Source organism: Manis javanica, chromosome 6 (assembly GCF_040802235.1).
Source record: "Manis javanica isolate MJ-LG chromosome 6, MJ_LKY, whole genome shotgun sequence".
Taxonomy (NCBI): Eukaryota; Metazoa; Chordata; class Mammalia; order Pholidota; family Manidae; genus Manis; species Manis javanica.
Genome location: NC_133161.1, coordinates 139,659,926 through 139,687,589, shown reverse-complemented (window position 1 = coordinate 139,687,589; position 27,664 = coordinate 139,659,926). Strand labels below are relative to the sequence as shown.

Here is a 27,664-nt window from a genome sequence, read left to right as displayed (position 1 = left end):
AGAGCAGCAGAGGGCAGACGGGACGGAGCCTAGACCCGACTCTGTCTGGGGTCCCAGCCGTCGGTTCCCCGGCGGGAAGTGGGCCGGAAAGTGCCGGGGCAGAAGCCCGAGGGCCGTCGGTCCCCAGCCGGGAGGCAAGCCGGAGAAAACTGTAGCTTGTCCAGGCTTGGCCGGAGGATGAGCGGCGGGAGGATGGGCAGGCGGTGCGCGCCCCACCCGACCCGCAGGGCCGCCGGGTGCAAGGGGGCGGGCGCTGCGGGCCGCGGGCAGCTGAGCGGGGCGGGCCGGCCGGCGGGGCATTTAAACCCGTCGGCCCGGCAGCCGGGACACGCACCCTTCCGCGCCCGCCTGCGTCCGCCCGCTGGGCTCCGGGTCCCGGCCCGGCGAGATGAGGTCGTCCTTGGCGCCGGGGGTCTGGGTCCTCCGCTCCTTCTCCCGGGACAGCTGGTGAGCAGGCCTGGGGAGGGAGGCGCCGCCCGAGCAGCTCCCGCCGCCCGATCGCCGGGGCGGCGGGACAGCTTCCCTCGGCGACCGCCGGGCGGACCGCGCGTCCCGGCGCCTGGGGAGCTGGCAGGGTGTGAGCCCGTCTCCCGAGCGGCGCCGCCAGGAGCGTGGGGCACACGGTCCCCAAAACCGCGGCCCCGGGGAAGCTGCCCTTGCGGGCTGAGAGAAGAGGCCAGGGGTGGTGGAGGGTCCGAAAAAGTGGTCATTGGAGGCACCGAGTGCCCCATGGGCTCTCTAGCTCTTGCTAATAACCCAGAGGCCAGTACGCGCGGGGCCTGGGAGCTTGAGGGGTTCCTATTCCCTAGAGACATGAGCCGGGAGGGCACACCTCTCAGATCAGAGCTGCCCCTCGGCCGGTGGTCCCAACAGTGGGAGGGCGGCTTCCCCATCACCTTTCCTTCCGACAGGGAGGCCTGCAGGGGCTGGGACAGGGGTGTGTGTGTGGTGGGGAAGCGCTTTCAGCCCGTTCCCCATCAGAGGCCACACTGTGGCACAGGGCGCTTGGTCTGCACGATATTTTTAGAGTATTGTATTAGTTGCCATTGTTTTACAAATTAAAATTTTAACATAGCAAGATTCCTGGCATCTCTTGAAAACACAGACAATGTAGCAATACCAGACCTAAATTTGCAAATTACATGAACTGGAGCTGAGGAGTCACCCTTAGGTAGGGCGGGTTCTGTTAAGATGACCAACTTGTTCCAGTTTTAAAATGGAAAATCCTAATCAACAACTCCCCCAGTCCTGGGAGATCAGGATAGTTGGGCAACCTAGGCACTTTCTAATTGGTGACAGTCCTCATTGGTGACAACCCTCATCACCTGCAGCCTTCTTCATTCATTTAGATTACTTATTTGGCCGTTTTTGAGTCTGGGACTGTTCAAATATATTTTTCAGGAAAAGATAAAATCGTAAATCTTATAAGGATACAAAAAAGAACACTGTGTTAAAGATGTTACTTTATTCATTAACGAGGGAGACAGAGGTTGTTATAATTGGTTGAAAAGAGAATCCAGGGAGGCAGGAATGGGGAGTTAGTGTTTAATGGGGACAGAATGTCAGTTTGGGAAGATGAGAAGGTTCTGGAGCTGGATGGTGGTGATGTTTGCACAGCAATATGAAGGTACTGAATGCTACTGAACTGTACACTTAAAAATGATGTTTTATGTTATGTATACTTGACCACATTATAGAAAAAGGGAGAATCCATGAAACGAAAAAAAAAAGATGTACCCATTTATAAACCAGGAATATTGAGGTAAAACTGTTTTACCACAGCTCAAGAGGAAAGACTGTTTAAACTGTCAGTTCGTGGACATATTTTGTATGGTTTATCAGTATCTACAACGTCAAAGAATTGTAAAATAGCCCAGTCAATGAAAGGCTAGAATCAGATAGGCTGGAGGGGTGTCCTGTAGACAAAGCACAGTTTTCTAGGGGAACCAAAAAGAAATAATTTTTTTTTACAGCCTCTCCTGCTTTGAGACCAAAAATAGTCTCAAAGAAAGATTATTCTTGATCACAAAATAAGGTTGGTCTCATTAGATTTGATCTGATTATATAGGTGCAGCTAGAGTGTTAATTTACAATATAGGCCTTGTTAGGTTTGCTTGGTGGGAAGTTTTCATAAGGAATCTTAGGTTGGACTTTGAAAGCCTTTTATTTATTTACTGTTCTGAGATCAGGATGCCAAGCCAAGAAACTGTCTCCCATGGGTTTTACCTGCTGTACCTATAAATTTGGGCAAATTCCTCTCTTTTTGAGGTCCCCAAAATATCCTGCAATTCCTGGGCCTGCCAGGGAGTGACCTTCCTTATTCACCTGTGAGGAAACACAATAAGCCAGTTTTCTTGGGAGGGTTTATTAGTACAGGCTCCATATAGTCAACCTCAGTTCCTTCAAAGGGGCTGGATATATCTGATTAAATGAGCATCATTGTTAAATACGACATTTTAGACAAGGTCTTAGTTGCATAATCAATTTTTCCAATTATGTCCTGATTAAAAAAAAGAGGACATATTCTTAGTGAACTTTTGCAAATAACCATATTGTTGGGAAAAGCAAAGCCTCAAAAGCTTCTGAATTCTGGGAGGGCATGTAGGGAGAATAAGTCATTTACAAATGTTTCATTTGAGTTTACAAAACCAGAATCTACTAAACTGTTATGGGTTACAGCTAGCTTAAGAAGAAAGAGAAAGTCTCCCTTATATATCCAGAAAATAGAACACCGTAACAGCATCAACAGTATTCCAAACATAAGCGACAACCACCCCTCATCGGTTCATTCAGTCCTATGTGATTAATTCTTCTGCTGAATCTGGGGTTAGCAGTCTCATAAACCTGTCTGCTTTTTTACTAAAGAGTTTTGGAAATCCTGACTCAGTCCACTGGTATGTTCTAAAAGATGTCTGAGCGATGCCATCAGAAGCCTATACCCAAGAGTAAATGCCTGGCACAGAGCTCTTCTAGACAGTCCTTGGCTGTTAAAGATAAAACCTTGGGCCTAGAGCTGATTGCAGAACCTTTTGGAAACATCAAAATAAAACAAGAACTATCTGTAGGCGATAGAGACATAAAAGGTGCAGATTAACTTATTGCTGATAATTTTCAAAAGTGATCTGATAAAAATTCATGATAAGAATAATGGAGCTAACAAGGAAATTTGGCTGTTTCTGAGGCATGCAAAACAAAAAAAAGCTACTCCCCTCCCCCCAAAATCTAGACAATGTCTAAAAATATAAGGATAATTTTAGAGAGGACAGTGAACATTATATCTGATTCATTAAAAATAAATGAACATAATTTTTTATAAAGGAAAAAATCTTGAGATATACAAAAATCCTGAGACAATTTACACAATATACCAATGATATACCAAGAATATCAACTAAAGAGATTCAGTAAGTCTGGACTAAGTCCTAAACATCTGTTTAATGAACCTCCATAGGAAAACCTAATGTACATCCCTAGCAGAAAGCTGCTGCCCTAGAAGATGTTAGATTTAAATGAAAGAAGTAAGGTTGCAGCCGAGGTAACATCTTAAATTACAACAGAAATTATAACTGGTAACACTATACGGTTATCAGCAGGCAAAGTACCACCAAGGATGCTGATACATAGAAACAGATCATGGCCAGCGAAGGCATTGTAAAATCTGTAGGCACTTCTCATAAAGCATACAACTTCTGAAATATTTTACTTTTATATTTCACCTACAGAAGACTCTCTCTTGTGATTTCACAATTATTCTCATGCAGTTGGTCAGCAGTAACATATTAAATAAACCTAATTATTTCTGGCACCTCTTTTTAAAAGGTGAAAGAACATATTGTTGTGATATTCTAGAGGCCTCTCAGATATCTCAAAGACAGTTTTAGGTATGCAAAAAATCCTGAAATTTTTATTCTATTTCTCATTTAGGATTTGCTTTTGGGGAGGCAAAAACCAAAAGTTGTTAGGTCATTTGAAGGCTTATCATAAGTGCCTGAGAAGCATCACCTCTACCTGTTTGAAAGTGATAATAATACACTGAAACATAAACACGGAAGGTAGCAGTGTGAAGAAACTTAGCTCTCTCCTGAGTGGGACATCTGTTTTAAGAAGTATGTCACATTAATTCTGCTAAGACACAGAACTTTTGCTATGGAGGAAGATTACGCAGGGGGTAAAAGAATAACATTTTACAACCTCTCATTAAGAACAAACCAGTAACCAACATTCAAGAAAATTTTGTCATTTGAACAGAGAGAAAAACAAATTCTACTTTTGCACGGACATAATATTTGATAACTAAAGGAGTTATATAAAGGAATATTAAATTTCATATTTTATTTGAAAATAATATGAATAAAACAAAAACTTGGCCAGCTCTGACAAAACTTTAACACACTTAATTTGCCTTTTTCTAGATTCATTATTTGCACATACTACAACCCATTGCAAACCAAATTTCCTTTCCATATAGCTTTAAGAAATTTATCCATTCAGGTTTTGTCTTTCAGTTGTCTTCTTTCTTATTCTGGAACAACCAATCCTTTTAGTTTAGGATAAAACTTCTCTTTTCTTAATAAACAAAAATGCATCTCATTACTGTGTATGCAAAGCTGTATCTCTCTGCCACTATTGTTCCTGATAGAATAGTATTCAGATATATTAATTGTACCCTTTAGTCAAAGTAACTTATATTTCAGAGAAAATGGGGCGGGTGGAGTGGGCAGGGTGGATAATTATGAACAGCCTGTCCCACACCAGTGTTTTAGAAAAGCTCATGAATACACAGCTTTCTACAGCCACACACACCATTTATACACTTCTTAAAGTGTGACTCCAACTACTGCTTTCTCCAGCATCCTCTAGATGTGAGACAAATCTGGACCATTGCATGCCCTGTGTAGTTATCTTCTCTAAGTTAACTCTTAGCCTCAGGTTCTTCAGGTGGGTCCTTCAGGTGGGTCCATGGTATGTGGACATTCTTGGCCTCCCACGGCTGATGGAGGGCACTCGGCAAATGTTGTCTTACACCTTTCCTGATGAGTGTAAGCTTGGATGCCTACCCAGCCCTAACACCAATAGGGTGCCTACTGTAGACACATTCCGAGGTTGAACTCTAAGGCCTACAAGTATGATTAGGACATCGTCCTGCTTCCTTGGAACTAAGGATCAAACTGGAGAGAGGGTGTGTGTACTCGAACTGTCGCTTCCACATGCACCCAGAGAGGGCATTTTAAGCAGAAGCAAAAAAAAGCAGACTGGCTTGACACTCTGAGAACAGGACCCTGGAGGGTGGACCGGCCCTGAGCTTTGGATTCTCTGTCCATGAAGTGAGGATGCTAGTAAATTCCCACCTTGTAATATTGTTGTGAGGATTAAATGAGATACTAATATAAGTACTTAGATCAGTGGCAGGCTCATATTAAGCACTGACTAAATATTAATTATTGGCTATTATTCTATTCGCTTTTCGTCCTACTTTGTGTCAGGCATTGTTTATTTGTAGTGTGCTGCAAAGGGATTATTCATTTCTTCACCTAACATATGGGTATAATGAGGCACAGAGCTGTCCAGCCTCACATAGCTAGTAAATGGCTGAGCTGGAATTTGAATCCAGGTTAATCTAACTCTCAAACCCATGGTCTTTCCACTTTACCCAGGTGGAGAGTGTGGGAGGGGAAGGCTCACATGGCATTTGGCCTTAGGCCAATCACTTAACCTCTCTAAGGATCCAGGTCCTTGACTATAAAATAGCAACAACAGTGTCCCTTTATCACAGGGTTTTTGTGAAATTGAGAAGATATTTAAGGCACTTAGCTCAGAGCCTAGCAAACAGTTAACACCTGGTGATTGCTAAGTGCTTATCAGTTTCCGTGGAGGGAGGTTGTCCGACTGTAAGTCTGATCGCACGCCCAATTGGGCAAGTTGCGATGGAAGGTGCTTGTGACACCAAAAATTTACACGGAGACGGTGCATGAAGCATGAGGGTTTATTAGGCACTCATGGACAGGAGTCTAGGAGTGGACATCTGGACAAGGTCGTGCACCTCTCCTACAGACAGGGAGGGGACTGCATATATGGGGTGAGGGGACAGAGACTACGCATGTGCCCAAAAAGGGTATGTGATTAATGACTGCTCTATGTGTTTGTCAAAAGGAATTGTTCTTGTGCGACCAGTGCTTCAAGAAACAAAACCTTTGTCAGAGGGGCCTGGAATTCCTTTACACCAAAATGTTTTTATACATAAAGCAAACCTGGCTTGGCCAGGCCCATTAACATACCATAGGTTTAGCAAGTCGCCCAAAGACAGAGGCCAAGTTGACCCGTGGTTAATATTGGACAAGAGGTTATAGGCAGCAGCGTTGGTGTGTGCAGAGGGATCACCCTCGTTCAGAGGGAAAGGTAACCTTTGACTTGGATCTGAAGATGTTCTAAGGAGAGGTGATGGAGCCACCGAACAGGACTCTTCAGGACTGGTGGCAGGTCGCTGCAGCTGGCAGGGGCGTAGGGTGCTGAAGGAATACTGTGGAGATGAGGCTGAGAGGCAGGCAGCATGAGGTGTGCAAGCAAACGTCAGAGACTGAGGAATGTCTTCCCAGGAAGGTGTAACTGCCCTTGTCTCCCTGCCAGGCCCTCTGTGTCAGCATGGGGTGACCGGCCTAGCCACAGCCCCTCAGCACCATGCCTAGCCCTAAGCCTGGCCAGTGCCCTGCCTTCTGTGTGGGCATGTCTGGGGACAGCTGGCAACTGGGGCATCTTGCCAGAGAGATGACTGTGGCTGGTGCTTACGGGCTGGGCCTGTTACCTGGGGCCTGGTGGTGGGGAACAGCTCGGGAATGGAGGAGAAGGAAAGATGAGACACAGCATGAGAGGAGGAATGAGCTGGAGGCACAGGGATTGGGGTTGGGGTGGAGGGCCCTGGGCAGGCAGGAGAGCAGGAGCTGTGAACTCCCATGCGGCTGTTTCTCCCCAAACCCTCGTCATCCTGTGTCGGGTGGGAAGACCAAGGCTGGCAGGGGGCTGCAGCTAGGATGAGTTTTCTGGGGGCTCCTGCTGCCAGACCTTAGCACCCACCTTGGAAAAAGACATGTGAGAAGGCACTCAGATCCATTCCAAGAGCCTGCTGTGTGCCAGACGCTCTCATATCCATTACATCTCATTTAATCCTTAGAACCATCCTGTGATTATCTTATTTAAAGAAAAGCAAAGTCGGCTTAGAGACGTTAAACAACTGGCCCAAGGCCACAGTGAGGAGCAGGACAGAAACAAGACTCAGCGTCTTCAGCCCAAGACTGATGTCCTTCCCCTACGCTGCAGTGACCTCGGATCAGGGCCCCCGATGCCACGTGGGGGACTTTGTCTTGTTTTCCTGGTGACTGCGAACAGGTGCTTGGTGAGGGCAGCAGGAAGGCTCCTTAAATCGCGCTAGGGTGGTGAGAGGCGGCCGTGGGAAGGCAGGACAGGCCCCGCGGAAGAGCCTTTTATCCCTGCCCCCACCCCCTTCTGCTCCTGGAGATCAGGGCTGGTGTGCAGACCATGTGACCTGGGTGCTCCCCACCCCCACCCTCGTGATTGCTGACCCCCCCATCCTGCCTGCTGCTTCCTCCCTGCCGTTTCCTCTTTCCCTTCTTACAGTGCAGGCGGGGGTGTACCTCCCTGGGGTTGGATGGGGCTGTCTGACTCAGGATCCCCGGACTGGTCCAAGAGGTCACAGGGTTTGGGAATGGCCTCTACGGCTCGCCCAGGCCTTATTTCTTCTAGTTGAGCTGAGTGCCGAGGTTGGCGTGGAGCTGTGCCAACATTAACACCAGAATTGGGAACAGACTCCGGGGACTGAGTCCCTAAAGCCTGTGACCCCCTCCTCTCTGATTGCCCCAGAGTTGGTGTGGTGGGGGGGCCTTGCTGCTTTCACGGGCCTCTGGGTCAGGCCTCTTCTCCAGGTCCTTCCTGCTCAGGAAGAGGTGTGGCTGAGCGTGAGGCAGGGGCTAGGCCACCAGAGAATCCTGGGAGGGAGGCTGTCATCTCTCCTTCCTGGGCAGGGTTACAGCTTGGCCATCTTCAGAACGTGTCCATCTACTGTTGCTTAGCCTTAATTCAGAAGAGAGACCTGCCTGATCCCTCCTGACCACCTTTCCCAAGCCCAGCAGTTCCCACACTCTTCCAAAGGTACTCCAGTGCCTGAATAAACGTCCTACTGTGGCTTAAAGCCATGTCTTTTCACTCTGTCTGAGCACACAGGGTTCCCCTAGTCAGCTTCCTTCTCAAAGCCTATCCATCTATCCTGTATTCTCTTCTTTCCTGAAAAATGATCATTATCTTATCTACACATTGATTCTATAAAGTCCTGGGCTTCTTGTGGCTACTAGCCAATGGTTTCCTTCTCTGGGAAGGATTTTGGGGCCAGGCCCTGAGTCAAATTGATCTCTGAGCAGGTGCCTGAGTCCCAGCTAGAGAAGCAGAGATTCCTTGGGCTGGCTCTCAGCCCCAAGAGGGCTTTGTGCCTTCAGTCCTCAGGGGCTGTCCCAGACCTGACCTGTCCCTGTCCCGTGCTGTTTGCTGAAGGCCTGGCTCAGGGCTCTGCCCTGCGGGGTCTGTTCCAGGCGGGTCAGATGTCTCCAGAATGTCTCCCAGTGGCATGGGGCGGTGGCACCCTAACCACTGGCCTCATTCTTATTATCCCCAGTCCTCTGTTCTTTGCAGATCTGCTGAGTCCCAGAACAAGCATCCAAGGACAGGTCACCAAGTCCATTTCTTCAGGGCAAGTGCCAAGATCACCTGCAGCCACAGCAGCCCAGCTTGCCACGTGGCCATGGGAGTAGCCTTAGACCTCGACTAGCAGCCCTCGTTGAGGCAGGGGGTGGTGGGGATTGGTTGAAGGGGGACCTCAAGTGCCTTATGTGAAGGTAGGGACTATCAGCAATGTGGCTGCAAAGCAAGGCAGCGGGACGCAGGGTTTCGGGGGTGACTGGGAAGCCACCCAGGGAGGGGCCTCTTCCCACCAGCTCCTAAGGCCACCACCCTCTGCCGTGCTGTTTCTTGTTTGTTTCGGTTGTTATGCTGGTGGTGGTAGTAGGTCTGTTGGGGTTTTTGTTTGTTTTTTATCTGTTGCTGCTGTGGGGTACTTCGTTCCTTGATCTTTCCTGAGAAGCATTCCTAGTGCAAAGTCTTAACAAGATCGATAAAACTATTATTAATATGTTCCTTCAAAAAATAAATTGGACTGTCAGCCAGTAGTTAAGATATAGCTAGTTCACCTCTCTATCTGACCTGGTTACTCAGTAACCAGTGTCAAGTAGGGTCAGGCAGGGTCAGGTAGGGTCAGGTAGGGTCAGGTGGTACTCTCAGAAATGCCCCTTCTTGCTAACAAAGACTTGGAGGGTCCCAGGGCAGCCAGCCCCACCTGGAGCAGTCTGGGGGCCTTGCCAGGCACGTTCCTTGGTCCCTGGCCTGCTTGCCCAGCGGGCCCACCCCTCAGCTGCTGTCCTTCTGCTCACAGCCACCTGCCACCCTGGGGCTGGCGAGGCGAGGCCAGCTGTGTAGACGTTGCCTGCTCCCTGTCTGGGGCCTCTTGGTTCGAAGGAGGGCCAGTGAGAAGAGAACTGAAACCTGCGGTTCCCCACGCATGGGCCCGTCGCTCTTTCCTGTGAGCGCCTGTGAGTTGGGCAGCCTTGGCCTCAGCTTAGACCAGCCATAACCTGACCAACATTCCCCAACCCCTTTGAACTGTGGTATCTCGACCTTTTTATCAGAAACAGCTGCCAAAGCAGAATGGGAAGAGAACTGGACGAAGGGGAGGCCTGGCTCCAAGTGCACTCTGCCCAGCTGGCTGTGCGACTCTGAGCTCATTCATCCATGCATCTCCCTGGAGTCCAGGCAGGAAGGCCCCGAGGAGGCAACGCCAGGCCTAGCGTCACACAGCACATCTGAGGAACTCCTGTCACCCTCCTCCCCTCCCCCGGAGTCATGACTCTCTTGGGTGTCAGTTTTCTACGGGGGGTTGGGGCCAGAGTGAGGAGAAAGGTCAGGCTGGGCCCCTGGAGGAAGACAGGGCTGGAATCTCACAGGCAGGATGTCAGTGTGGACCTCTGCTGATCCTCCCCATGAGCTCCTGAGGGAGGCCACCGCAGGCCAGGTGTCTGCTCTGCCCCACGGCAGGCCCTGAACAGGCAACCAAACTGCCCCAGGCAAGGTGACGACACCAGCAGATTCAGGGCATCTTTGTGTCCATCTAGCCCAGGTATGTGTACTGGGGAACTGGGCGGAGGAGGCCATGGTGGTTCCCAAATCCCTCCCTCCCAGAGACACCCAGGGCCGGAGTCCCCGCCACACAGAGGAGTTCCGTGCCGATCCCATCCCCACCTGTCACCCATAACGGAGCGGCCAGGTGGCCTCAGCCCCCTCCAGCTCTTCTTCCTCATGAGAAAATTTGGAATGATACTAGCTGTCATTTTAAGTGCCCACTGGGTGTCAGGAACATTAGGCCTATTGTGTGCTGCATCTCATTAACCTGTCAGTAACCCTATGAGAAGGGTGATAAACTCTCTACTTTCCGATGAGCAAACAGGTTTACGGAATGAAACCAGTTCTGCCTGATTCCTAAGTCCTTGCTCTTTGCTCCTATAGACACCAGCTCCCTGAAAGGCATCCCCCAGGGTCCCCTTACCATAGGCCATGTGCCTATGCAGTGGCTGGCAAGATGGGAAAGGCATCCTTCCTTCTGCGGGGAAGCCTCTCTGGGGCTTCCCAAAATAATCCACAGGAAAGAGCCCTGGGTCTTTGACTGGCTTAGCCTGGGAGGTTTCCAGAACTCTCTGACCTAGGAAATCCCAACTCCCTTTGGTGACTTCCCTCACCCTTGAGTTGGTCTAGACTCCACAGTGTGGGACCCAAGGCCCTGCATGATCTGGGCCCTGCCTCCTTCCCAGCCACTTCCCTTCTCTGCTTGGCTCAGGCCTGCCTTCCAGATACCCTGACCCCGGCAGAGTTCCCCAGGTGGGTAGTGCCCCCACAGTGCCGTCTCCCTGGTGCACGCCTCCTGCCCTAGCCCTGGTAGGGCTGGCCACCTCCTGCTTGTGTTTGAAGATCCCATAAAGCCTCCCCTGCAGGAATTCTGACCCGGTTCCCATCCCAGCTGGGCTCTGTGTCCCTCCTTTGTGCTTCTATGTCACTCAGGGTGGCATCTTTCAGAATGTGGCTGCACCAATCCTGGCCATCTCCCCACTGACCTGGGAGTCCCAGGAGGGCAGAGACCTCTCTTACGATTTCTCTTGCTTATGTGTGGATCCCTAGCTAGGGCCTGGCACGTGGTAGGCACATGGGCTGATGTGGATGGGAGCGCAGTCTTATTTCTGCTGGAAAGAATCAGGAGGCCAGAATGGGCAGGAAGGTGTCTGCCACCCTAGCTCAGCTCGTCCTACTCAGGACTGGGGGGAGGGGACACCAGATGGAAGGGGGATGGAGCAGCGAAGGAAGAAACCTGGGGCCACAGGCAGGAGAACATGGAGGGAGGGTAGGCTGATGTGCCCCCTGGGAGGCTGGTCCTATAGCTCAGGTTTGAAGCAATGTAGCAGTGGGGAGTGGAGAAGGGTGGCTGGTGACTGGGCTGTACCTTTGGGCCCCTCATGGGCCCTGACCAGCTCTTGAGAGGGCTGAGCATGTCTGCTGAGTTGTAACCTGGCTTCCCAGGCAACGACCGGCTCCATAGCTAGCAAGCACCTCCCTGCCAGGCTCGTTATGGAACAGTCAGAGCCACAGCCTCAGTAGGGCCTCACGGATCTTTCAGGCCCAGGGAAATCAGATTTGTCACCATGGTCAGTGGCTACCTCCACAGGGCAGCCAGGGTAGGCTCAACTGAATCCTGGAGGTCTAGATCAGGGTGGTACAAAGGGACCCAGGGGCTCAGGTGAGAGTGGCAGTGTCTTCTTTGGTTTTTGAGATGCACGTGGCTGGTGCTGTCACCATGGGCCACTGAGGAGGAAGCCACAGGCAACAAAGATTTAGGATCTTGCATTTGGCTACACAGTAAATTAGAGGCATCACCACAAGCTTACAGCTTTTTCCTGGACAGCAGCTTCCTGGAAGGGCCCTGGGTCGGTGTTATCTGTTGGGCTGTAGTTTTCTTCCAGCTATTGCTCTTTGAAGGCCAGCTGGGCACCCTCTTCAAATTCTCCCAGAGAATTTCCCTCAGATTCTACAAGCCCGTGAACTAGGAGTCATGAGCCGTAAGCCAAATGGTGGGACCCAGGAAACAGGGACACCTCCAGACTTTCTGATGTCAGGCACTCAGAGTGACCCCGATGCCCTGGGGAACTTCAGTCCCTGGAGGACCTCTGGACCTACCTATGCCCAGCGGAGGCCAGGTTGTAGAGGAGCATGAAATCCAGACTAAATAGTTGGGACTTTGTTCCTGACAGAATGGAGAGCCACTGCAAAGTTCTAAGCCACGTAATGGAAGGGGCACATATGACATCATTCTCTCAAGAAGACGTGCTGGGGGGCAGTGGAGAGACAGAGACAGAGAAGCCAGGTGGGAAGCATGAGTTCAGGGCTGAAGTGGGAAGGGGCCCGGTAGCCCAACCTATTTTAGGCTCTGCTGAAATTCCTTTATATGTCACAACCAGTAGCCCTCATGATGCATTTGGGGGAAGTGAGTTTGGGGTTTGGAGACGGACTCACCAAGAGGTCAGAGTGAGCCTGCAGTGTCCTGCCCCCTAGGTTCCTGGAGCCTACCCTTCTCCATGAGACCTTTGGTAAACCAGGGCTCTGGGCCATCTCCAGTCCTTTCTTCTGGGTGAGGGGTCCATTTGGAGGTCTATTTTCCATGTGCTTCCTGGCTCCTGGCTGCTGACTCAGCTCAGCTGACGTTCCACTGGGGAGGCAGACACTGACACAAGCAGCCATGGGGGCCCTTCCCCAGACCTTTGGGAGGAGGAGTTGGGGGTGCATGCAGTGGAAACTTGAGAGGTGCTTGGCTGAACTGTTCTTTCCATCACAGACAAGTGCATGGGATGAGAAATGGGGGCTGGGCGACAGCACATGTGATGTGTGAGCCACTGATGGAAAGGATGACCCTTCTGTCCAGGGGGACGGACAGACTGAACCTAGGAAGAAGATGTGGACCCGCTCACCAGCTTTCTCACTGTTGCCACATTTCCAACTACGGGCTATTTCTGCAGGTTCTGGGCTTAAGTGGAGTACCAAGCTCACTTTAAAGACAGACCTTTCTCCTCCTGCCTGCTCCCACTGTTTCTGGTATTTTAAAAATGATTCTACCTCCCTGCCCCCATCTGCAGTTGCTGAGCCAGCCCTATCGGAAAGCCTCAGGAGACTGGGCTCCCCAAACACTCTGGCCTCTAGGCATCTGTTCCTCCCCTTCCCTTGACTTCTGTCCCACAGAACTTGTGCCTGGAGGGGAGCCTAGGTAGACAGCTGGAGGTGCTGAGGCCTGGGGCTGCCAGAGTGGGAACAGGTGGGTACAGGGTCCAAGCTTGCGGCTGGAGCCCGACTTCCTGCTAACCCAGACGCCCGACTGTTCCTGCAGGTTCCGAGGCTTCATCCTGCTGATCACCTTCTTCATTTATACCTGTTACCATATGTCCAGGAAGCCCATCAGTGTCGTCAAGGTGAGGCTGGCCTGGTGCTAAGGAAGAGTATGGGAGATGCTGGGCCCCAGGAGAAATGCACTTTGGTAGAAGAGCCTAGAACTTGGCCCCAAACTGTCCTCATTCCCTTGCCATGGCCACTGAGTTTACACCTCCAGCTGGTCGACTCTGACCTCTAGTAACCCTTTTGTGGGAAAGGCCCCTAGGAACACCTCTGGAATTCATTCACGGAGACAGCAGTGTCGTGGCTGGGGGTGGAAGGAGAGAGCCCCTGGGCTAAATGGGCTCTGCTCACAGACTCCTTTGCGCATCACCGAGGATGTGATGTGACCACTTGTCCCTGCAGCTGGTCCCCGCAGGGGGAGGTGCCAGAAGGAGGCAGAGATGCTGATGCAGTCAGGGAGGGAGGCTGCCTGCTCCTCTCAGGGCTGGGTGGGCTGTGGGGCCACGAGCTGATGCCCGACCTGTGCATCTGTGTCTTCCCCAGAGCCGTCTGCACCAGAACTGCTCGGAGCTGATCAAGCCCATCAATGACTCCCACAGTCTCAATGACAGCACGTGGTGCAACTGGGCTCCATTTGGTAAGAAGAGGGCAGGTTGCCGTTGCTCACCCTGCAAGCACCCTCCTCAGGAAGCGGTTGTCCAGGGCAAGAGAGGACTTCTTTCAGGGGCTGCCAAGCATCTGGCTTTCTGTCTCTCCTGTCTGCTTTCAGACAAGAGCAACTACAAGGAGTTGCTGGGGGCTGTGGATAATGCCTTCCTCGTGGCCTATGCCATCGGCATGTTTATCAGGTAAGAGAGAGGCAGGCCGTGGCCATCCCAGAGGACGAGGGTGCAGAGCTGCTGCCTTCCCGGACATGGGGAAGCACGTTCACTCGCCCACGGCCAGCCTCATTCCCCTACCACTGTCACCCAGCCTGCCCCTTTGAGTGGCCCTTTTACCTGGAAAGGCACCCCTGGCTGCTCCTTCTGAGTTTATTCACTCAGATGGCAGTGTCAGGGGTGTGGCTGGAATATGACTTGTGCCGAACTGGGATCCTTCAAGGATGGCCCCCCGGATGCAAAGATGGCCAAGAAAGCCCCTGTCCTGGGCTGGGCCTAAATTAGCAGAGCAGGCATGGTGTTTGCTGCCAGAAATCGGAGGTGCATTAGGCAGCGTACTGCTTTCAAAGAGCTCCCAGCCTAATGGAGCCACCTGATACATGGGCAGCTAGTTACAAAACACAGAGGTGGCTGCAGGGAGTCTGGGGGCTCAGAGGTGGTCACTTAGTCTGGGCTAGGATCAGAGAAGAGGGGAGGGAAGGCTTTTTGGAGGAGATGCCACTTGAACTGAGGAAGAGAAATTGGGCTTGGCAGCGAGGAAGAGGCCTGACAGACTACTAGCAGGTCTACCAGGGTGTAAATCTTGAAGTAGTAGCAGGAGATGTGACTGAAGAATGAGGTCACCGTGGGCCAGGCCATGGGCACAGGAGAGCCATCAGAGCGTTTACCCAGGGGTGTCGTGTTCAGATTTGCATTTCATATGCTTTTCGTATCATTCCCACGGTGGGTAGATTTGGGGGAGGCCAAGACCACAGGCCTGGTCATGCTCAGGAGGAGCTGATAATGGCCAGGTGAGCTTTGAAGAGAGCTTGAGTTAGAGCAATAGAATTCAAGAATGGGAAAGAGCTGGCACCTGGACAGCTGCTTAGGAGGGGCAACAGGTGGGTCCTGAGGTTGAACATGAGGGCCAGGAAGGAGAGGAGGGAGACTCCATGGTCTCTGGCTTGAGTGGCCAAGGATGGTGGTGCCACTCACTCAGAGAAGGAGAAGGAGGGCGAGGAGTTCACGTGCAAGTGTTTTGAGGACATCCAGGTCAAGATGTCCCCAGAGGGACGCGCTCCTGAAGCGGGGAGAGTTCAGGACTGCGGACAACCCATTGGAGCTACTTAACATACAGGTGGCAGTTAAAACCGTGAATGTAATGCCAGAAACACCACTCCCCAGAGATCATACGGGAGGAGTGGTCAGCCACGGGGTGGAAGATGGGAGACAGTGATGTCATGGAGGCCAGGGAGAGGGCATTTCCAGGGGTGTGGCCAGCAGTGCCAGATAAATCAGAGAAGCCCAGTGGCTAGAGAGCTGCAGTGTCTCTGGCATGTGGTGAATCAGAGGTCAGTCGTGGTTCCCTTGGCCGGAGTTGTTTCAGGGGCACGAAGGGAGAGGAAATTGATGGCAGAGGGGGTGCAGAGATATTAACCACAGACCCCCCTTCTCCTCCAGTGGCATTTTTGGGGAGCGGCTCCCACTCCGTTATTACCTTTCAACTGGCATGCTGCTCAGTGGCCTTTTCACCTCACTCTTTGGCCTGGGATATTTCTGGAACATCCATGTGCTCTGGTACTTTGTGCTCATCCAGGTACGAGCCTCCGCCTTGCTCTCAGTCTCCATTCCCATCAAAGAAAGACCCTGGAGACCTTCCCACCTGTCCCCAAGTCATGGCTCATTCAGGCTGTGAAGGCCTCCTTCCCAGTCCAGGGTTCCTCCATTATGCTCCACGGGGCCCTCCTTCCCCCTTCCTGAGGTCAGGCCTTTGTTTGCTCAGTAAGTCTGCACTGAGCACGACCCTGGGGTCGCATGAGATGCCTGGGAGGCTGGGTCTCGGTGGTGAAGGATCATGGGTCAAGGAGAAATCACCTGCAGCAGTCAGGGGTGTGCGAGGCAGGGGTGTGCTGTGTGCGCTGGGAGCGGGCTCCGAGCAGGGAGCTGGCAGCGCGGCCCAGGCCCATCCCACCTGTCCTGTCTCCCTGCAGATCTGTAACGGACTTGCCCAGACCACAGGCTGGCCCGCTGTGGTGAGCTGCGTTGGCAACTGGTTCGGGAAGGGGAAGTGAGTGTGACAAGGGAGGAGGTGGGGTGGTGCCCTGGGGGGTCTCGGAGGTGAGGAGCTCTCTCGTGGCCCCTGATAGGGTTCCAGGGTGAAAGATTGGAAACCTGCTTCCATCTCACTGACTTCCACTTGGCTGAGATACGAAAGTTTTAGTGATTAAAAAGCAGTACTGATTTTCTCATTACGGTTTGAACCTATAAAACAGACAACCTTAAATTATACTCTTTCCTCATAATAGATGAAGTTTCACTTTGCATGAAGACTAAAAACATGAAGCCTATGAAGTTTTTTTTCTTTTTCCTAAAACTGACTTTTGTGCAAAAAAAAGTTGCTTTAGAGCAGGGTTTCTCCGCCTTGGCATTACTGGCATTTGGGGCTGGTCATTCTTTGCTGTGGATGCTGTCCTCCACACTGTCCCAGCAGCCTCCACCCAGTGGGCGCCCGCGGTCCACCCAGAGCATGGCGATCACACGTGTCCAGACATTGCCAACGGCCCCCAGGGGCTGCCTTGCCCCAGGTTGAGGACTGGTGCCTTAGAGGGGCAGCCGCAGGGCAGGAGAGAAGAAGGGGCATGGGGCTCAGGGTAGCGGGTGCTCGGTCGGGGGCCCCGTGTGTGCTGGCTTAGGCTGCCGGCTGAGGGCAACGGGGCCCCAGGCCTTATGGCCACTTGCACACCACCAGCCAGGCCCCGGCCTCCGCCCTGGCCAGTGTCTCCGGGCGTGGAGACTGTGGGCAGCCGGCGTTTGCGCGGGGCAGCCGCCATGAGCCCCGTGCTTCTCTTCCTGCCTGCCCGCCCCTGTCCCTCTGTCCCTGCCTGCCCACCCTCCCTCCAGGCGGGGCCTCATCATGGGCGTCTGGAACTCGCACACATCTGTGGGCAACATCCTGGGCTCCCTGCTGGCCGGCGTGTGGGTGAACGAGCAGTGGGGCCTGTCGTTCGTGGTGCCAGGCGCCATCACCGCCACCATGGGCATCGTCACCTTCCTCTTCCTCATCGAGTGTGAGTCTCAGGGGCGCCGGGAGAGGGCGGTGGCTGGCGCAGCCCAGCTGCGGCTGGTGGGCTTGGGGGCCGGGTGTATGACTCCGGAGGATCCCCGTTCTCGTCTGTGAACATGTGCTTCCTGGGGCCGGGCAAGGTTTAAGTGAACCACTGGGAGGGTGCCCGGCCCAGGGTGTCCGGGGGAAGGAGGGGAAGGTGGGCCGATGGGACCCCCGGGGGTGAGCAGTCACGGCATTTGCGGCCTTCTTGCCCCTGCCTGACAGGCCTGCTGTCAGTGGGCCTGCAGGCTGTGTGGCCACTTTGTCCGGAGAAGGTGAAAGCCCGCAGGGCAGCAGCCACGCGGCTGGTTGTTGGCAGAGGCGGGCCCAGAAGGAGGTCTCCTGAGCCCCAGCCCCGGCTCCCGCGGGCCAGAAGGGCGCAGGCCATCTTGGGGCTGGGCTAGGCTCAGAGCAGGTGGGGGCCTGGCCTCTGGAAAGCTTCTCAGAGGGTTTTGTTTTCAGACCCAGAAGACGTGGACTGCACCCCTCCTCAGCACCACGTGAGTGCCGGCGCCCAGGCTCCATCCCTGCCCCACACCTCCATCCTCAGGGGCTGCCCCCAGAGAGGACTGGGGAGCTGGGGGAGACGCTGTGTGCCCACTGTTACCTCCCAGCCCAGTGTCAGGCCCTCGGGTTAGCGGAGGACAGTCCAGGCCTGGAGAGGGTCCCGTACCCCTTCCAGCTTGGGAGCCCCTCCCTCACAAGTGGTGGGAGGTGGTTGTGGACGCGGCCACAGCGGGTGCTCGTCTCTGTTCAGGGTGGGCCGGAAGAGAGTGAGGACAGCCCCGAGGACCCTGGGAATGGTCCTTCATCCAACAGGGAGAGTGGCCTGGCGTCCAGGTGCTCCAAGGACGCCGAACCCGTTGCCATCAGCTTCCTGGGCGCACTTCAGATCCCGGTGAGGAATATGTGGGACGGAGGCACAGAGAAGCTCCCCAGATTTTTCTGTTGGATATCAGGAGAAGGGGTGCTCAGGGCGACCTGGGGCCCCCAGAACTCCTTTATCTGAGATGCTGAGGGCCGGTGGCTTTCTTGGGGAGGGTGACACGGGAGGCTTGCTTTGATGCAGCATTTGACCAGCAGGCACACTGCTTTTACTGAGATGGCACTTGCATTGGAGGTTGCTTTTTGTGGCAGGTGGTGGGGCACCCTGGGTGGTGCTGAGCCACCCCTTTCCATCATGCCCCCTTTTCTGCCCCCCAGGGTGTGGTGGAGTTCTCTCTGTGTCTGCTCTTTGCCAAGCTGGTCAGTTACACCTTCCTCTACTGGCTGCCCCTCTACATCTTCAATGTGGGTAAGTCCAGGGGAAAGGCGGTGAGGAAGCAGAGGCCAAGGCCTCTTCCGCAAGCAGAGGAAACCTGCATGTGATGCATTCGAATCCGGGGCCCAGGCAGGATTTCTGCGAACCTCTCCTAGGGCAGTGCAGAAACCTAAACCCTGGGCCCTGACTGCAGCCACCTTTCCTCCCTCGGAACTGAGGTGGGAGTGAGGAACTCAAAGCTCTGTTCTGTAAACCTCCCTAACTTCTTCTCCATCCTTAAGCATAGGAGGAAGGCACCTCCAGGCTATAGAAGGCAGAACTTGAGGGGCTAGGAGAGGCTTGCGTTTTGAATGCCTCCTGGAGGGAGAGAGCCCCGTGAGCTACCCCCCACTGCCGGGAGCCTGGCGTTCATCATTTCTCCTCTCCAGAGGGGCTGCGGGGAGCCCCACCGGGTTGTCGCCTTATGCTGGGGCCTGTTGCACAGCCCACCTTGTGCACCTATGCTCCCCTGTCCCTACCCCCTCACCCCAGATGAGGGGAGGCCACTCTCACAGATGACAAAGGATGTTTATGTCTACCTGGCCCGGGTCACTGCTTTTCCAGAGATGAGGCGGCTACCCTATGAAGGAGCAGACCGCCACCCCTGCCCCAAAGCCCTGTGCAGCCTCAGAACCCAGCCAGGGCCCAGGCCTCCCCACCTGCTCGGCTGCCCTGCTCCTCCAGGCCCGGGGGGAGGGCCAAGGCTGCCTTGCCAGGCACTGTACTTGCTCTGAACAGGGCCCTGTGGGGATTAGTCAGAATCAGATCTCAAGCCATAACTTGCCCCATGGCTCCATCTGCGGGGCCTCTCTCAAAGACAGTGGCAGAGTGCCAGGAAAGCTCTGTGGGCACTGGGATTCTTTGTTTTGTGGCCTTGGTGCTGACATCAGAGTATGAGTCAACCTTGAGGGCTAGGCTACAGTTCAAGCTTCTAGACGTTCCTTTTTCTAATCCTAGGGCAAGGCCGGGGACCTAAGTCCCCATTTTCCTGTGTCTCCTTCCTGGCTCCACAGACGTGGAGGCTCCTGACAGGGGCCTGCTGAGTGGGAGTGGGGCTGGTTGGATTGAGGCTCCATGAGGACAGCTGTGCCCTGGGGTAGGGGTGGCCCAGTGGGACAGGGCCCTCGAGGGCCAAATCCCTGAGCTGTCAGGGGAAGGCTGTCCTGAGAGGTCAAGGCCAGCTTGTAGGGGGCAAAGGCAGTGCAGGGTTGGGGACCCGGAGGGGCTTCCAGTCCCAAAGCACTGCAAACTCACTGGTGACTCTGGCCTGTCGCTTCCCTGTGGGCCGTCACTCCTTCCTCTGAAACGGAGGCAGGGGACTGGATCTGGGCTCCAAGGAGTTCTCCTGTCTGTGGCCCTACAGATGTTTGCCCTGAGTCCCCAGGTCTGACCACATATTTGTGTTTCCCACAGCTCACTTTAGTGCCAAGGATTCTGGGGACCTGTCCACACTTTTTGACGTTGGTGGCATCGTAGGTGAGACCCTGCCCTGCCCTGCCTCCAGCTTCATTCTCTGTTTTTCCTATGGGGGTGCAGAGAGAAGGGAAAAGTCCAATGGAATGTGACCCGGGCAGGTGGCATCAGAGAAGAAGGCTCAGCTGGGTGGCCCTACAGAATGTGGCCTTTACATTTGATCTTCTCAAAGGCGATGGGTACAGAGGGCTTTGGAAGGAGAAACCGCACTGGTTCTGGATGCCCGGGTCCAGGCTGGTGATGGACAGAGTGATGGGGCAGAGCTGGGGTGCCAGTGAGAGGGAGGCTGTGGTCCCGGGGCAGTAGTGAGCCAGCTGGTTTGTGTTCCAGGTGGCATCATGGCGGGGCTCATCTCTGACTACACCAATGGCAGGGCCACCACCTGCTGCATCATGCTGATCTTGGCTGCCCCCATGGTGTGTATGACCTCAAGGGCAAGTGTGCCTCTGCGGCTGTGTGGGCCACCGCGCTGTGCACACCTGGGCATGTATGCAGATGCCCGTCTCTGCGTGTGTGTGCATCACAGCGCGCAGCCTGGGGAGGAGACAGGAAAGAGGCTGGCTCAGGAAAGGGGCCAGACTGGGACATTGGGGAAGGGGTACTGACTTGGGCCTTGGTGAAGAAGGGGGAGACCAATCGCTAAACTTCTTGGCCAGGGAAGGGTAAGAGGTTGCAGTTAGATATGAGAGAAGACTTTTTGGGGAAAGGGACACAATAAGTTACCATGTCTGGGCCTCTCCTCCCCTGGGACAGATAAAGACAGACAGGTTTGGGTGTGAAAAGGAAAAGGAGTGAGGTGACTCCGGGCTTCCAGGGCAGGGGAGGGCTGCTCCACACTTCCAGCTCCAGACGCAGTGCCTGGGGAAGCCTGATTGTGGCGCTACCTTCCCCTTCTTCCCCTCAGATGTTCCTGTACAACCACATTGGCCAGAGTGGGATTCTTAACTCCGTAGGTGAGGAGATGCTCCAAGTCTGGCCGGGCCTCACGAGGCTGCCTTGGGGGCATCGGAGGGAGGCACAGGGGAGCAGAGGTTCTGCCCTGACGCCCTGGGGTCTCCCCTGCTTTGGGGCTGAGGCTGATGGTAGTCACCCATGACTGACCAGGCATCTCTGTTACTGTCCAAGTGATGCTCATCGTCTGTGGTGCCCTGGTCAACGGCCCGTACTCACTGATCACCACTGCTGTCTCAGCTGACCTGGTAAGGGGACTGCCTCCCTGGGGCCAGGGAATCACTCTGGGGGGCTGGTCAGGGCCTCTGTGTCCAGGCCCATTCCCCCCATGTGCCCATCCCCGTCCCTGGCCTGCAGAGATGAGATCCTTGAAGTCCTTCAGAGTCTACCATCATCCCCCTTTCCTGTCGGCTCCAAGCCCCAGTCACTGCTCTTCCCGAGACAGTCCCCTCCTAGTCCTGGGCAGTCACGTGCATACCTGTCTCTATGTGTGTGTGCATCGCCACACACAGCTTGGGGAGGAGTGGCTGGGGTGGTGCTGCCTCTTGGTTTGGGCCGCCCACTCGGCTTTCTCCCCAGGGGACTCACCAGAGTCTGAAGGGCAACGCGAAGGCACTGTCCACGGTCACGGCCATCATCGACGGCACGGGCTCCATAGGTCTGTGGCTCCGGCTCTCGGCCCCAGCAGCCGAGCCCTGGCCTTGTCCTGGGCTCGCTCCTTGCACGGCTGCTGATGCGCGGGGAGGGTTGTCCAGGGCCCCTCAGCAGGGGCCCTTCTCTGACGCTGTGCTTCCCATAGGTGCAGCCCTGGGGCCCCTGCTGGCTGGTCTCATTTCCCCCACAGGCTGGAACAATGTCTTCTACATGCTCATTTCTGCTGATGTTCTTGCCTGCTTGGTAAGAGTTCCTGGGGCACACAGATGGGTTTTGGGGGGCTGTCCTGACCTGCCAGGGTAGAAGTCTGGAGGTCCAAAGCATTGGCTGCCAGGGCATCTGGGACAAAGAGAACAGCTGCCCTTTGCTCAGAACCACTTGACCTCCCATGGGTGACCTGCCACCAGACAATACTGTGTGCCCACCCCTTCCCTCCTGCCAGCCCGCCCATCACCAGCACTGGGGACTAGCCACGTGCTCCATGCTAACGTTGCCCTCTCTTTGTTGTGCCTCGGTTTCCCCACAGCTCCTTTGCCGGCTGGTGTACAAAGAGATCCTGGCCTGGAAGTCATCCCTGGGCAGAGACAGAGGGTGAGCAGGCCCACAGCCCCAGTCTCACTATAGCCCCAGCCTCACTTACAGGAGTCGGAACCAGCTCAGGTGCTCTGCACTCGGCCGGAGCCCGGCTGAGGCCCAGACCTCAGGAACGTGCACTGTGAACCCCTGCCTGGCCCCCAGCCCTGCTAATCTGTCCTCTGTTGTCCCCATGTGTCTCCATAGCTCTAGTCTGGTCCTAACCCACGTGCGGTAGTATTTCCTCAAGTCCCATGACTTTGTGAGTATTTGCTTCAAGTCTGTGCCTAATTAGAGCCATGAGACCGGGGCCTGCATGCAAATCCTCTCTCCTCCAGTGTGATTTTACCGACTATCTCTTTTTTCGTGGGGGCCAGTTCCAGAGGGTGTGCATCCAAGCCGAGTGTGGTGCTTGGGTAGCATTTCCTGGGGGTACTCAGATGCCACTGAGGCTGCAGCCTCTTCTCCTTGGGGTGAGCAGTCGGGCTTTGGATGCATCCCCAGGGCAAAGGAGGCCGAGTCAAGGGAAATAGTTCTGTCTCTGAGCTCAGACTCTGAGTTGCAAGTGCCTCCTGACATCCACAGCCCAAGGTCATCTGGCCCCTCTGCCTGGGGTGTTCCAAAATAAGCAACTACCAATCAAAGCCTCTGGAACAAAATTTGAATCAAGCATTGGTGGCTGGACTGGTGTGCTGTCTGCCTGTTGCCCAGTGGTGGTGGGCGCGAGGCCACACAGACAGGTCAGCAGCTGAGGTGGTTAGTGGCTGAGGCAGGTCCGCGAGAGGCCGGCCTGTGCGCCGGGGCTGAGGTCGGGCAGCACTGTCTCGTGGACTTCCTGGCTCTCCTGAGCAGGAGGCTCCTGCTGATGAGGAGCTTGGTCTGGATGGTAAATGTGGGGAGACCCCCTCCGGGGTCATGGTAACCAGCACAGTATTTGGGGATGCACTTTCCTTTCAAGGAGGCGTCTTCGAGGTTCAGTGGGAGAACAGGAAGCAGGAGCACGAGGCATTCCCAGGGCGCCCTGCCCTGGGGCAGGGGGCAGGGGCGCTGGGGCTCCTTCTACCTCCTTCCCTGGGCCTGGCCTGAGGGAAGGTGGGAGGGGCAGGAAAGCAGCAGAAAGGGGAGAAAAATGAATATTCAGTAAGCATCGGCTCTGTGCCTGGAATTGGGTCTGGCTGTTATACAGGTATATTAGCTTACCTCTCAGCAACTTGAGATGAGAGATGAGAGAATGAAGGCTCAGAATTCATGGAATATGCTGCGGCCTTCAGCTCGTCCCTGCAGAGCCAGATGCTTTCCTCTGAACAGCTGCTGTCCTGTGCTGGTCCTTCTCTGTGGAAGGCCGCGGGGGGAGTGGGAGAGCTGGCCAGGGCACAGGGTGCGCCAGGTTCGGAAAAGACCTCTCTGCTCACTGTCACCTGTGAGACCTTGGGCATTATTCTCTGAGCCTCTGCATCCTGTTGTGTAAAATGGGCATGCTTACCCCTGAATACCTGACAGGGGTGATCTGGGGCTGAGATGAGATGGCTGCGTGCTATTGCTATGTAAAGCTGGCACACGTGGTGCAAACATTGGAAAGCTTTGAATATTATGCTGGTATGCTGGTGCCTGCTGAACTGGTGAAAGGAGGCCCTAATTACAGAACACAGAATGAAAGGCAATTATTGTGGGCACTCGGGGCCTGCCCTCCCTGTCCCCACCACTGGGGCAGTTGCTTTAGTGACCTGTGTCTCACTTTCTCTTCCATCGCCTCTGTCCTTCTCATTCAGGTATAAAGAAATATGAGGCCTGGATTGGCAGAGAAGCATGGAGGACCCCAGCTGGGTCCCAAAGTGCCCTTCCTGGGCAAGGCAGTGGAGACAGCCAGCCAGCCAGCCAGCCCAGCCCAGCCCAGCCCAGCCACAGGGCCGCAGAGTGGCTGGGAGATTCTCCCTGGGAAGGGGACTGCCAACATGAGGAAATGGAAGACTCAAGGGCTTGAGCTCTGGAGGCCGCCAGCAGCAGGGATCAGAGCTGAGTGGCGTCTCCCTCTTGATAAGGGAAGGATTTGCTCAGACTCTCGCTTGTTCAGATTCCAAGGCAGAAGGCAGAGGCTCAAAAGGGCCAAGGCCTGGCAAGGTGCCTCTTTCCTCCCATGTTACACTGGAGCTTCTGATCAGCCTGCACCCGGAGGTGGGTTTCTATCTGTTTTGGAGCCACCCAAGCTATCTTCATCCGTTTGTCCATGAGCCAGTTTCCTTGCGCATTCCCCCACGTTGGAACTTTCTCCCACCCTCCATTTCATTCTGTTTCGAACTCCTGACCTGTGTTGCTCTAAGTGTTATTTCTGTAGCCTCCAGGGCCAGGACTAGGGCAGGCAGGGGGGTGCCTCAGGGGCACAAGCTAGGGAAGTGTCCGTCTGGGGCCTCTCCCCTCCCCTCGGGCCCAGTGCCCATATCAGGGCAGTGCGGCAAGGTGAGGGTGGGGGTGTGACTAAAAGCATCTGCTTGTATCAAGTATTCTGATAATGAAGTGACAGTGGTCACCGAGTGCTCCTGAAGGCCATCTCTGTTGTGGGAATGGAGTTGACAGTGGACACAGAAAGAGGCCCTAGGCCCTCAGCGTAAGGCACCAGCGTGACAAGACTAGGAAGAGGATAGTGCCTGGTTTCTGCAAGCAGCTGCTCCCATGTAGCCGCCAGGAGCTCTGTGCAGCCCACGTGGCCCACCTATGCTGCTCAGGTACTGATTCTGGCCTCCCCGTGTCCTGGAGCACCGCATGCTAGGCTAAATCCTGGCATTTCTGTCTGACCTCTGGAGCTGCCCACCGGGCCAGCACATATTTCTCTTGCCAGCTGCACCTGTGCTCATCCTTGCCAGCCCTTGGCATGGCAGCAGCAAGCTGGGGCTCCCCGGGCTGGTGGAGCTGTGTCCCAGGACCACAGGGGTGGTGTGCTGGTGGTGGTCACAGTCGGCATTCCCAGAGGAAATGCTCGCGACAGCACTGATGAGCCCCATACGAACACAGTTAACCGGGATGCTGTGTGCCAGGATACTGGCTGGATACAAACTGCTCGACATTGAGATAGGTCATAGGCACCCCGGTGGTGATGGATAGGTGGTCACACTGCCTGCTGCACTGATTTTGAAAGCTGGAGTCAGACAGGGACCTGTAAGTCCCGAGGACCCCAGGGCAGGAGTGGCAGTATTGGCACTGGGTTCAGCATTTACGAAGGCTTCTTGCAACCAGATGTATCTGAGGTTACACCAAGGGGAGCCACGAGATGGCGCTACAATCCCACGGTCCGGCCCCAAGTGCCCTGCAAGCACCTGCTTCCAGGAGGGAAACCCAGAGGTTTTTTCACCTGTCAACATTCCATCTTTGGCTGCAGACAGGTCAGGATAGGAAGGGTGGAATAGTGTTTTTGGTCCTGTCTCCACCCTCGCCTCACCACTTACCAGCTATAAGCCTGTTTCCTCATCTAGAAAATAGTACTGACATTACCTACTTCAGAGGACTGGTGTGAAGAGGGTAAGTCAGCATTAAACACACTCCCTACCCTTAAGGAGTTTGTCTTAGTAGGATAAAATAGGAACATGGAAATGTTTCTAAACAATACAAGAAAAAACCCTAGAAACAGTGACTGCGGCCAGGAGGCCTTGTCGCCCATTAGCCGAGCCCTGAAGGGATGGGGCCGTGGGAGGGTGACCCCAGGGCAGTGGAGGGATGAGTGTGACAGGCGTGTAGGAAGAGTGCAGAGGACTTAGGCGGGTCCTGTGAGGAGGTGAGGGGGAGCGGGAATGCTTATCAATCCCCCAACCCGTGGACAGGGACTGGAAAATGAGCAGGGCACCACGGCTCATGCTGGTGCCCAGGGAGGCACCGCAGACGTGCAGAAGGCCTGTGGCAGCTCAGAGCCTGGCCTCTGAAAGGAGGACTCGAGCTGTAGGTGGGAGTTGGGGGAGAGCAGCAAAGGTTGGACCCAGCCCTGAGTGCCCTCTGCACTGTCTGCCAGGCCCAAGGCCCTGCCCCGCTCAGCCCTGGGCACTGAGTCTTCCCCAGAAGCCTCCCACCTGCCTTCTCTCTGGGCTTCGTTGCTCACTTGGGGCTAATGCAGGAGCATTACGTTAATTAGTTATTCATTTAATTTAACTTCACATTTGGTCTCAATTAAGCTTAAAGTGCTCTTCCTTATAGATGTTACAATAGCACTTGTAATTAAAAAGCAATAACTCTGCGCTTCTCCTTTAGAGAGCCACTGGGAGGCTGGGCTGGTGGGGAGGGGGGGGAGAGGGAACGAAGAGGAAGGGAACCGAGCACTACAGGCTGCCTCGGGGGCTGGGGTCGGGGAAGGAGACTCCTGCCGGGTCACGGGTGCTGGGCTGGAGGCCCTGAGAACTGGGGAGAGGTGCTGGAGGTGAAGGGGCAGACCCTGTACACAAGGGGAGGTGTGGGGCAGGATGGAGATGGGGGGAAGAGGGGGGCCCTAGAGACAGGAGCTCGGCCCGTGTATTCTGTGATCCACACCCTCATTCCCAGCACCAGGGACTAGGCTAACTTACATGGCAAAAGAGACTTTGTGGATGCGATTGAACACCGTGATATGGGGAGACTGTCCTGGGTCATCAGGGTGGACCCAGTGTCATCACAAGTCTCCCTGTAAGTCAGAGATGGGAGCAAGAGTGGCAGGTGTGCCATCAGAAGACGCTGGCTTTGAAGAGAGAGGCGGTGGGCACTGGCCGGGGAACGGGGGCAGCCTCAGGAAGCTAGGAAGGCAAGGAAGTGGGATTCTCCACTACAGCCTCCAAAATCTTTGTTTTAGCCTCAAGAAACCCATTTCGGATTTCTGAATTCCACAACTGTAAGATAATAAATTTGTATTGTTCTAAATTGCTAAACTTGTGGTAATTTGTTCTAGCAGCCCTAAGAAAGTTTTCCATGTTCCCAGTGTAAAACTTGGGCAACATCGATTTGAAGACAGAAGAACTGATGAAATCAGCCAAGATTTTTTTAAAAAGCTGGAGGGGAGGGCCGTGTAGCATTTAGGTCTGACGGAAATGCTGCATGTGTGACCACCCTGAGCTCTCTACACGCAGGACCCAACAGGGTGCGAGGAAAACCCGAAGAAGGCACCTTCTCATTCTGTCTGTGGGGTGGGCCCTGATTCCGATCCCTATGTCATTTCTTGGGTCCCAGGAAACAGAGACAAGAAGGTGTGTGTTGGGGTGGGGG

The 27,664-nt window shown here is 54.3% G+C and overlaps 1 protein-coding gene across 5 annotated transcripts; it reads left to right on the top strand.

Annotated features, from left to right (window-relative positions):
- Window positions 1-271: 271 nt before the first annotated feature.
- Window positions 272-27,320, top strand: SLC37A2 (solute carrier family 37 member 2). Of its 5 annotated transcripts, none has more exons than XM_073239551.1 (20): window positions 295-447; window positions 7,166-7,380; window positions 13,535-13,616; window positions 14,083-14,176; window positions 14,309-14,387; window positions 15,858-15,993; window positions 16,388-16,464; window positions 17,298-17,464; window positions 17,965-18,002; window positions 18,260-18,400; window positions 18,706-18,796; window positions 20,216-20,278; window positions 20,606-20,691; window positions 21,180-21,228; window positions 21,401-21,474; window positions 21,806-21,884; window positions 22,026-22,123; window positions 22,407-22,471; window positions 22,661-22,715; window positions 24,223-27,320. In XM_073239551.1, the coding sequence occupies exons 2-19, from the start codon at window positions 7,334-7,336 to the stop codon at window positions 22,689-22,691; spliced, it is 1,497 nt and encodes a 498-aa protein (XP_073095652.1). In that variant the 5' UTR covers window positions 295-447; window positions 7,166-7,333; the 3' UTR covers window positions 22,692-22,715; window positions 24,223-27,320. The 5 variants fall into 5 exon arrangements, with proteins under 5 accessions (XP_073095651.1, XP_036856840.2, XP_073095652.1 ...); XM_073239552.1 differs by having other exon boundaries at window positions 305-447; window positions 7,166-7,387; XM_073239550.1 differs by lacking the exon at window positions 7,166-7,380 and having other exon boundaries at window positions 272-447.
- Window positions 27,321-27,664: the final 344 nt, after the last annotated feature.

Coding starts and splice junctions, on each gene's coding strand:
- SLC37A2 (XM_073239550.1), top strand. CDS start 389: ATGAGGTCGTCCTTGGCGCCGGGGGTCTGGGTCCTCCGCTCCTTCTCC. Junction 18,003..18,259: donor GCACCCCTCCTCAGCACCAC/GTGAGTGCCGGC, acceptor GTCTCTGTTCAG/GGTGGGCCGGAAGAGAGTGA. Junction 21,229..21,400: donor TGGGATTCTTAACTCCGTAG/GTGAGGAGATGC, acceptor TTACTGTCCAAG/TGATGCTCATCGTCTGTGGT.